Source organism: Cygnus olor, chromosome 1 (assembly GCF_009769625.2).
Source record: "Cygnus olor isolate bCygOlo1 chromosome 1, bCygOlo1.pri.v2, whole genome shotgun sequence".
In the NCBI taxonomy this organism is placed as follows: Eukaryota; Metazoa; Chordata; class Aves; order Anseriformes; family Anatidae; genus Cygnus; species Cygnus olor.
Window position 1 is genome coordinate 1,132,044 of NC_049169.1, and position 10,637 is coordinate 1,142,680.

At 63.4% G+C, this 10,637-nt stretch overlaps 1 protein-coding gene across 4 annotated transcripts; it reads left to right on the forward strand.

The window, feature by feature from the left end:
* The first annotated feature begins 3,883 nt into the window (after nucleotides 1-3,883).
* IRF5 (interferon regulatory factor 5) lies at nucleotides 3,884-10,624 on the forward strand. 4 transcript variants are annotated; one of them, XM_040545264.1, is made up of 9 exons: nucleotides 5,302-5,386; nucleotides 5,454-5,605; nucleotides 5,711-6,135; nucleotides 7,034-7,217; nucleotides 7,803-7,855; nucleotides 7,945-8,281; nucleotides 9,018-9,407; nucleotides 9,935-10,053; nucleotides 10,134-10,624. In XM_040545264.1, the coding sequence occupies exons 3-9, from the start codon at nucleotides 5,962-5,964 to the stop codon at nucleotides 10,359-10,361; spliced, it is 1,485 nt and encodes a 494-aa protein (XP_040401198.1). In that variant the 5' UTR covers nucleotides 5,302-5,386; nucleotides 5,454-5,605; nucleotides 5,711-5,961; the 3' UTR covers nucleotides 10,362-10,624. The 4 variants fall into 4 exon arrangements, with proteins under 4 accessions (XP_040401208.1, XP_040401218.1, XP_040401191.1 ...); XM_040545274.1 differs by lacking the exons at nucleotides 5,302-5,386; nucleotides 5,454-5,605 and adding an exon at nucleotides 3,884-4,004 and having other exon boundaries at nucleotides 5,919-6,135; XM_040545284.1 differs by lacking the exons at nucleotides 5,302-5,386; nucleotides 5,454-5,605 and adding an exon at nucleotides 3,893-4,004 and having other exon boundaries at nucleotides 5,909-6,135.
* The last annotated feature ends 13 nt before the right edge of the window (nucleotides 10,625-10,637 follow it).

A 10,637-nucleotide genomic window follows, 5' to 3' on the forward strand; every position in this document is an offset into this window, starting at 1 on the left:
TGCCTCGCGGGCGCCCGCTTCGGGGCGGCCTCGCTCCCCGCCGGCGCTGTGGGAGAACGAGGAGCGTGAGGCCAGGGACGGGCTCCGTGCCTCAGTTTCCCTCCGTGGGAGCTTCCTTTTGAGGCTGAAGTCGGGTGAAAGGAAACTCGCTGCCACGACCAGATTTGTAGCCAGAACTGGAGGATTTTGCCGGGCAACACGCTGCCGCTTAGGCACAAATGAAGATGGGGACGGCCATGGGGTGGGGGCACCTGCCCCAGCCCACCCCATGCCTCCTTCCCTCTGCACACTGCATCCACAAATGTGAAGGCATCCAGGGCAGTTCCTGGCCCCCCGGGACGCCGGGAGCTGGTGGCCTCCGAAGGCTGCCACGGGAGGACCGCGAGGCTCCCACACGAGGCGTTGCCACCCCATGAGACACGATCACGGGATGTGATGCTTTCTGGGGCGCTCTCCACGTGCTGTGTATTGCCCGTGGCAGTCGAGGTGGGTTAGCCTCTAAAACAAGACCCCAGATTACGATAAATTTAATACAATCTGGCGTGCGTGCTCCCATGGCAGTGCGGACGACAGCCAGAGGCCTGGGAGCCATGGCCCAGGAGGAGAGGACAGACAAACGGCGCTCACCCACACGGACAAGAAGAAAAACACAGGAGGTTGTAAAAGTCTGATGGGAGAGGGTGGCCCAGCCTCGGGCTCGGTGGCGGCTGCACTGCACCCATGGTGGGGTGAAGGTGACACCGGGACCGGTGGTGGCAGCGGCTCCACCACGAGGCGCAGCCTGGGAGAACGAGGAATGCGAGGCCGACAGAGAAGGACCGGCTCCTGTGCCTCAGTTTCCCTCCGTGGGAGCCTCCTTTCGAGAGGCTGAAGTCAGGCGAAAGGAATCTCGCCACCACGACCAGATCTGTAGCCAGAACTGGAGGATTTTGCCGGGCGACACGCCGCTGCACAGGCACAAATGAAGACGGGGACGGCCACGGGGTGGGGGCACCTTCCCACGCCTCCTTCCCTCGGCACACTGCAGCATCCCACGCCAACACACGCAGCGCTTCAGGCACCGAGAGCCCAGACAGACGGACACCGAGGGCCCGGACAGATGGGCACGGCCCCATCCCACCCATGTGCCCTGTGCTGTGCATCCCTGGGGAGCGGTGCCAGGAGGGGACGACAGGAGAGCACAAACCAAGCCCCGGCCTGCGGGGCGAAGGACGTGCCCTCGGGCACACAGAGCGACCAACGAGCAGCACGCGGCGAGGCCGAGGGGCCGAGGAATGCCCCCGTTAATCCCCCCGTGCCGCCAACAGCTATTTCGGGAGGCCGCAGCGGGCTCGGTGCCGGGGCGCTCCTCCTCCTGAGCTGCTCGCCCGGCGCTCGGGGAGCCCGCAGCCCGCAAACGGTGGCCGAGGGGAGGACGGGAGTCCCCGTCCCGCAGCGGGAGGCCCCCGCCGCCGTGCCCACGCGTGCCACAGGCTCCTGGCCTCCGGCCACTCCGTCCTCCCTGCCGCGGCCGCCTGCCGGCGCTGCCAGAGAGAAAAAATCAGGGGGAATTCCTGCTCCCAGAGCAGATTGATTTAATTAAGGCTGCTTAAACCAGGAACCTCGAGCTCAGTCAGCGAGCGGGGGGCCCGAAATTAATTCCAGTTCAGTGGCACTCCAACTCTGCTCGATTTTGGCGTTTTCTTGTGGAATCGCCCGCTGCGGGCGCTGGCCCCGGCACTTCTACCCATGGCCGTGCTGCTGCTGCTGCTCCTCACGGGGCCTGGGAGCGTCTCCGAGGTCAGCAGCGCGCCGGTAGCGGTGCCGGCGGGCCCCTCGCTCCGTGGCCCCTCGTCAGCGCGGCCGCCTGGGTGCTGCGGATGATCTTAGAGGCCAGGAAGCTGCAAACAACCGCGCTCTGCCCATAAAAAGCCACGGGCGCTCGGCGCGGGGGCGGCGCGGGCCAGCAGCGCCTGGCGGTGGGGAGAGCACCCGGCACGTGCCCACCCCCCGCGTCCCCTCATGGCCCCGGGGGCGAGGGGAGAGCCCTGAGACGTGGCCATACCCGGCCCCGATCCCCTTGTGTGTGTTGCGGGGTGCCCCCAGCCGCCCACACACGGGGACGGGGACACCCAGGGGGCTGCACCCACCCGTTTTCTGCACCTTGGGACCCCCGGTGGAGGTGACTCCTGGCCGGGCTGTCGGTGTGTGGAGGCCAGCAGGAGCCGCGATGTGGCATGGAGAGTGCCACGTCTCTTGTCACTGAGTGCCCCATGGGGCACGGCCACGGGACCTGGACCCAGGAGTGGTGTTAGAAGGGCGCGCAGTGCTCCTAGGCAGGATGTGGGCAAATGCAGTGATGCGAGCGGGCACGGCCGGCCTTCCTTGTGCCTCTACCACGCTCCAACATGCATCTTGTGGCTCTGGGGTGTCCCTCCTCACTGCCCATGCTGCAGCGCCACGCCGTAACGAGCCGGGGCCCAGATGGCTGACGGGGACACGGGACGTGGCTCAGGCCCCGGGAAATTAAAATTAAATCAACGTGGCGCTCCCGAAACTCGGGAGGATGGGAAAGTGGTGGGCACCAGGAGGGCGGTGAGCCCGCAGAGCTTCCTGGACACCTCCGGGGCTGCACCGGGGGGGGAGCGGGCACTGGGGTGGGAAGGGGAGCGGGGACATAGGGGGAAGGATGGCGGGGAGGGAGATGGAGGGGGAGAGGGGAGATAGAACAGGAACGGTGAGGGTGGGGAGGGGGAGGGTGGTGGTGGTAATAATATAACAGCAATGATAGTAACAGTGGGGGGAGAGAGTGGTGATAATACAACGGTAATGATGAGGAGGAGGATGAGGAGGGTGGTAAGGATGTATTGAAAATGATGAGGATAATGAGGGTGAGGATGGCAATAACGTGATGATAACGATAATATTGTGAACGTAATAGAACGGTAACAACAGTGGGGATGGTGAGGGTGATGAAGATGATAATAGTGGGAATGATAAGGGTGAGGATGGTGGTAATGTAACGGCAACGATAATGAGGAGGATGAGGATGATGGTAATAATGATAATGATAGTGATAGTGAGGTAGAGGATGGTAATATCATGATAAAAATAATAGTGAGAATGATGAGGATGAGGATGGTATTATAACGATATTAATGAGAATGAGGAGGATGATGGTAATATGGTAACGATAACGAGAATGATTAGGATGATGGTGGTAATATAACGATAACAGTATCAGTTATTACTATAATGCTATCAGTTATTACATAGTGGGAATGACGAGGACGAGGGCAATAATGCAGCGATAACGATACTAATGAGGATAATGAGGTGGTTGGTAATAATGTAATGGTAACAATAATGAGGATGATGATGGTAATATAACGATAACAATACTAATGAGGAAGATGATGGTAATAATATAATGGTAATGCCAATAATGATGTAAAATAATAATGTTATATATAATATAAATAATATAACGTATAATATAAATAACAATAATATAAGCTAATAGCAGTAGCGATGCTGGCAATACAAAACACTACAAAACACGAATTAAAACGCCAGCAATAACAATCGATCTGAGCCTGGGCCTAGGCCTCAGGCCTGGGTTGCCGCGTTGCTAGGCAACGCCCGCTTCCCCAGCCGGAAGAAGCGGGAGCCGCCCCCGCTGCCTGACGGCCGCGCTGCCCAATAGCGTGAGGGAAGGCGGCAAAGCCAGCCAATCCCCGCTCCGAGGGGGCGGGAGGAGCGCCTCTTAAAGCGGCCACACCGGGGGGCCCCACCCCGTGCAGCCAGCACTCCTAAGCCCCGCCCATACCAGCAACCAACCAATCACAGCCCGTCTGGGAGCGAGCCGGCCACGCCCACCGCGGGGCTTCCCCGAAGGGGCGGGGGAGGGAGAGGAGAGGGCGCGGCTCATGCAAATGAGATGCAAACGACATGCAAATGAGGCGCGCCGTGCGGAAGCGCTGCGAGGAGGCGGCGGCGGCGGCGGCCGGACCCGGGGGGCGCGGGTGAGAGCTGGGGGGGGGGTCCTAAAGGAGGGGGGAGGGGATTCGGAGGGGGAGAGGGGGGTGTGGGGGAAGGGAGGGGGTGTGGGGGAGGGGTGAGAACCCCGGGGGGGGGGGCGGCAGCGGTGCGGGGGGGGGGGGCCCACGCGTGTGCATACGCACACGCGTGGGCCCCCCCCCCGCACCGCTGCCTCCCCCCCCCAAAGTCTGTGACCCCCCCCCCAAAAAATCCCACCCCCAAATTCCCCTCCCCCACACCTGGGACCCCCCCCCCCGACCCCTCTCCCCCCCTCCCCCCCGGGCACCCCAATGGGGGGGGAATGGGGGGAGGGTAAAAAGTCCCCCCCCCCCCCGCATGACACCACCCTAGGGTGGGGGGGGTGGGGCGGTGCGGGGGTGGCCTCTTGCCCCCCCCCCCCACCCCCCCCCATGGGGTCACTTTGTGCCCCTCCCTCTCCCCCAACGATGTCACCCCCCCCCCCCTTCCCGGTGTCACTTCTCCTTTGGGGGGAGCGGTTCTGCTTTCGGGTCCCCCCCTCTCCGGTTCCTCCTTGGTCATGGCGGGGGGGGGGGGGGTGGGGGGGGGGGCACGACTGGGTGGTGGTGGTGGTGGTCCCATGGGTGGGGGGGGCATCACTGGGGGTGGCCAGGTGTGGTGGGGCACCTTAAGTGACCGTGGGGGGGGGGTGGGGGGGCACCCAGAGGTGGTCACAGGTGGTGGGTGGCCATGGGTGATGGGTGTGATGGGTCACCAGAGATGGCTGCAGGTGGTGGGTGACCGTGGGTGGTCACTGACCATGGGTGATGGGTGACCACCACGGGTGACCGGGCGTGATGGGCCACCTCAGTCGACCATGGGTGTTGGGTGACCATGGGTGTTGGGTGACCATGGGTGGCCAGGTGTGGTGGGTCACCTCACTTGACCATAGGTGTTGGGTGGCCGTGGGTGCTGGGTCACCCTAAGTGACCACGGGTGGTGGGCGACTGGGTGTGATGGGTGCCCAGAGCTGGCCAGGTGTGATGGGTCACTTCACTTGACCATAGGTGTTGGGTGACCATGGGTGATGGGTGCCCAGAGGAGGCTGGGTGTGATGGGTCACCAGAGATGGCCACAGGTGATGGGTGGTCGTGGGTGATGGGTGGCCATGACTGGGTGTGTTGGGTCACCACAGGTGATGGGTGGCCATGGGCAATAGGTGACCATGGATGATAGATGACCATGGGTGCCCATAGGTGGCTGGGTATGATGGGTCACCTCAGTTGACCACAGGTGATGGGTGGCCATAGGTGCTGGGTCACCCTAAGTGACCACGGGTGGTGGGCGACTGGGTGCGTTGGGTGCGCAGAGGTGGCTGAGTGTGTTGGGTAAACTCAGTTGACCATGGGTGATGGGTGGTCATGGGTGGGTGTGGTGGCCCACCATGGCTGACCATGGGTGATGGGTGAGCATAGGTGATGGGTGACCATGGGTGCTCACTGACCGTGGATGATGGGTGGCCATGGGAGGTGGCTGGGTGTGATGGGTCACCTCAGTTGACCATAGGTGGTGGGTTACCATGAGTGATCGCTGACCATGGATGATAGATGACCATGGGTGCCCAGAGGTGGCTAGGTATGATGGGTCACCACAGTTGACCATAGGTTATACGTGGCAGGTGACTACAGGTGATGGGTGGCCATGGATGATAGACGACCATGGGTGACCAGAGGTGGCCGGGTGTGATGGGTCGCCACAGTTGACCACAGGTGGTGGGTCACCATGGGTGATGGGTGACCATGGCTGGGTGTGATGGGTCACCACGGCTGACCGTGGGTGATGGGTGACCATGGGTGATGGGTGACCACGGGTGATGGGTGACCAGAGGTGACCCTGTCTGGATGTGACAGGTCACCACGTCTGACCACAGGTGACCGGAGGTGACAGGAGGTGACCACAGGTGACCGTCGACCACCCCCCGCCATGACGGCGCCGCCGCGCCGCGTCCGCCTGAAGCCGTGGCTGTTGGCGCAGGTGGAGAGCCAGCGCTACCCGGGGCTGCAGTGGGTGGACAAGCGGCAGCGCCTCTTCTGCATCCCCTGGCACCACGCCACGCGCCACCTCCCGCCGCAGGAGGACGACGGCACCATCTTCAAGGTGGGACCGCGCCGCCCGACGCGTGGAATGCGGCCCCAACGGCCCCGCCTCGAACGGGCCTGGCCGTGACCCTGATCCTAATGAGACCGTTTGTGACCCTAACCCTAATGAGCCCATCCATGGTCCTAACCCTAATGAGACCATCAGTGATCATATCCCTAACAACCCTGACTCTAACGAGCCCATCCCTGATCCTAATTCTAAAGACCCAATCCGTGAGCCTAACCCTAATGAGCCCATCTGTGACCCTATCTTAGTGACCCCCAACCCTAATGACCCCAACCCTGTCTCTAATGATCCCATCCATGATCCTAATCCTAATGACCATGCCCCTAATAAGCCCCCCCGTGATCCTAACCCTAATGACCCTAATCCTAATGATCCCACCTGTGACCTTATCCTAATGACCCCAACCCTAATGACCCCAACCCTGTCTCTAATGTCCCCATCCATGATCCTAATCCTAATGACCATAGCTCTAATGGGCCTATCTGTGATCCTAACCCTAATGGCCATAGCCCTAATGACTCTAACCCTATCACTAATGACCTTAACCTAAATACCCTAACCCTATCCCTAGAGACCCTTCTCCCCTTTCCCTAGTGACCCTATCCCAAGTGACCCTAACCCTAATGACCCTTTCCATAGTGACCCTGACCCTAGTGGCCCTATCCATAGTGACCCTAATGGCCCTATGCCTAGTGACCCTGACCCTAATGACCCTTTCCCCAGTGACCCTGATGACCTTATCCCAGCTGACCCCAACTCTGGTGACCCTAACCCTTATGACCCTTTCCATGGTGACCCTGACCTAATGACCCTATCCCTAGTGACCCCAACCCTAGCGACCCTTTCTCTGACCCCAAATCCCTGACCCTGTTCCTCGCCGCGTCCCCAGGCGTGGGCCATGGAGACGGGGAAGTTCACGGAGGGGGTGGACGAGCCTGACCCCGCCAAGTGGAAGGCCAACCTGCGCTGCGCCCTCAACAAGAGCCGCGAGTTCCGCCTGCGCTACGACGGCACCAAGGACGCACCCCCCAAGCCCTACAAGGTGTATGAGGTGTGCGAGGCCGACAGTGCAGGTAGGGGGCACGAGGTGGACCCAGCAGCCGGGGGGGCACCCGTGCCCCACAAGTCTTGAGCACCCCATGGGGCCACAGGGTCCTACAGGGCCCCAGTGTCCCACAAGGCTCCAGCACCCCAAAAGGATCTGGCACCCTGTGGGACCCCCAGCACCCTACAAGTCTCCAGCACCCTACAAGTCCCCAGCACCCCAAAAGGATCTGGCACCCCATGGAACCCCCAGCACCCCACAGGAACCTGGAACCCCACAAGTCCCCAGCACCCCACAAAGATCTGGCACCCCATGGGACCCCCAGCACCCTACAAGTTCCTAGAGGTCCCATGGGGCCCCAGCACCTTGCAATGCCCCAGCACCCCACAAGTCCCTGGCACCCCCATGGGACCCCCCCCCAATGCCCCACAAGTCCCGAGTACCCCACAAAGATCTGGCACCCCTTGGGAACCCCAGCACCCTACAAGGACCTGGCACCCCACAAGTCCCCAGCAGCCCATGGGACCCCCAGCACCCCACAAGGACCTGGCACCCCACAAGTCCCCAGCACCCCACAAGCCCTCAGTGCCCCATTCCCCTCTCTCCCTCGCAGAAGCGGTGGCCGGGGACGACTTCAGCTGCAGCGGGGAGGAGGATGCGAGCCAGGTACCTATGGGGCATCGGGGGGGGCAGCCCCCCTGCCCCACACTTGGGGGTCCCTCACCCCATAACTGCCCATGCTCTCTGCCTCACAGCTGCAGAAGCTGATGTCCCTGAGCATCGATGGTGAGCCGGCCGCAGGGGGCGCCCCGTGGGGGGGTGGTGAGGTGGGGGCGTCCTCGGCCGCCCCCCAACCCCGCTGCCCCCCAGACGCCACCGTCCACGCCGGGGACCTGCTGCCCCCCTACTCCTGGCCCAAGGAGGAGCCCCCCTTTGGCAGCACCTGCCCTGTGGGGCCCTTCCTGCCCGGGGGGGCGGTGGCGGCCCCCGAGCTGCCCCCCGGCGCCGCCAGCACCGCACCCCCCCCGGCCGCCCTGGCGCCCATGGAGCACGGGGTTCCCAACCTGCTCATCAGCCCCCACTTGCTGCCACGTGAGCACCCGTGGGTGGGGGTGGGCGTGGGGTGGGTGGGCATTGGCCACGGGTGTGGGGTGGCCATGGGGTAGCTATGGGGTGGGCGTGGGGTTGACAATGAGGGGGCTGTGGGGTGGTTGGCAATGGGCATTGGGGTGGTGGGGCATGGCTGTGGGGTGGCCATGGGGTGGTTGAACGTGGCTATGGGGGTTGACAGTGATGGAGGACAGTGGGGGAACATGGATGTGGGGGGGGCCATGGGGTGGTTGGCAATGGTTGGGCATGGCTGTGGCCATTGGCCATGGGTGTGAGGTGGCCACGGAGTGGCTGAAGGTGGCCGTGGGGTGATTGGACATGGCTGTGGGGTGGTTGGTCATGGGTGTGAGGTGGCTGAACGTGGCCGTGGGGTTGGCAGATGACAATAGGGGGACACAGATGAGGCCGTGGGGGTGGCTGAAGGTGGCCATGGGGTGGTTGGGCGTGGATGGGCACGGGGCTGACGTTGGGGTGGCGGTGGGAGCATGGCTGTAGGGTGGCCGTGGGCTGGTTGGTCATGGGTGTGGGGTGGCCGAGCGTGGCTATGGGGTGGGTGGCCAAAGGAGTGGGGTGGCCGTGGGGCGGTTGGGGGTGAGAGAGCATGGGCGTGGGGTTGACCATGGTGTCTGACAACGGGGGCACAGCTATGGGGTGGCCGGACCCGGGGTGCCTGTGGGGCGCTGCCGGCGCGTGGCTCAGGCCCCCGTCCCTCCGGCAGTGACCGACCTGGAGCTCAAGTTCCAGTACCGGGGCCGCCAGGTCTGCGTCCTCACCATCAGCAACCCCCACGGCTGCCGCCTCTTCCACAGCAGCCTGGAGCCCACGCAGGAGCAGGTGGAGCTCTTCGGGCCGCTGACGCTGGAGCAGGTCCGCTTCCCCGCCGCCGACGGCATCCCCAACGAGAAGCAGCGCTTCTACACCCACCAGCTGCTGGACGTGCTCGACCGCGGGCTCATCCTGGAGCTGCAGGGCCAGGACATCTACGCCATCCGCCTCTGCCAGTGCAAGGTCTTCTGGAGCGGGCCCTGCGCCGCCCACTGCGCCGGCCCCAACCCCATCGAGAGGGAGAAGAAGACCAAGCTCTTCAGCCTCGAGGGGTTTCTCAACGGTGAGGGGTGGGGGGCAGAGGCTGGGGGTCGTCTCCTGCGTCCCCCGCCATGGGGATGGGGACATTGTGTTGGTGTAGGGGACATCATGTTGGTGTGGGAGACACCTTGGTGTGGGGGACATCATGTTGGTGTGGGGGACATCATGTTGGTGTGGGAGACACCTTGGTGTGGGGGACAATGTGTTGGTGTGGGGGACATCACGTTGGCGTGGGGGACATCATGTTGGTGTGGGGGACATTGCGTTGGTGTGGGGGACACCAACCAGCACATGGGGACCTGCTGGGGTGGAAGGACACCATGATGACATGGAGACACCGCGTTGGTATGGGGGACACCACATTAGTATGGGGGACACCAGCTGGAAGATGGGGCCTGGATGGCCTCGAGGGACTTAGGCCAGCGTGGGGGACATTGGGCAGCACATAGGGACCGGGCAGCACGGGGACAATGCCAGCACGGGCACTGCCACCCAGAAGGAGTACCAGCAAAGCCCGCGCTGCCCCTCACCGCGGCGCCTGGCCCCCAGGCCTGATCCTGTTCCAGAAGGGGCAGACCACCACGCCGCCCCCCTTCGAGATCTTCTTCTGCTTCGGTGAGGAGTGGCCGGACCAGAAGCCCAAGGAGAAGAAGCTGATCACGGTGCAGGTGAGGGGGTGAGCGGCACCGCCCTGGGACACCGGTGGTGGTAGCGGTAGGGCCGGGGCTGACGCGCGGGGCTCTTGCAGGTGGTGCCGGTGGCGGCGCGGCTGCTGCTGGAGATGTTCTCGGGGGAGCTGTCGTGGTCGGCCGACAGCATCCCGCTGCAGATCTCCCACCCCGACCTGAAGGACAGGATGGTGGAGCAGTTCAAGGAGCTCTACCAGCTCTGGCAGAGCCAGCAGCGCCTGCCGCAGCCCCCGGCACGCACCGAGCCCGGCCCCTGGGCGCTGCCGCCCGGGTCCCTGCCCCAGTGAGGGGACATGGGGACAGCCCCGCGCTGGCACCATGGTGCCTGATGTCACCGCCAGGCTGGTGGAGACGGGGACATCCAGCACCACAGGACCACGATGGGGCAGGGACGGGGCTGTGCTTGCCCGCCGGGGAGCTGTCACCAGGCTGCAGCAGAGACACGGGACCAAGAGTGTGGTGCCGCAGCTCCCCGGGCAGGTTTGGGGAGAAACGGTGAGAAAATGGGGCCAGGATGAGGACACCCAGAACCAGCAGGGCCAGCGGGGCAAATGGCTCTGGGG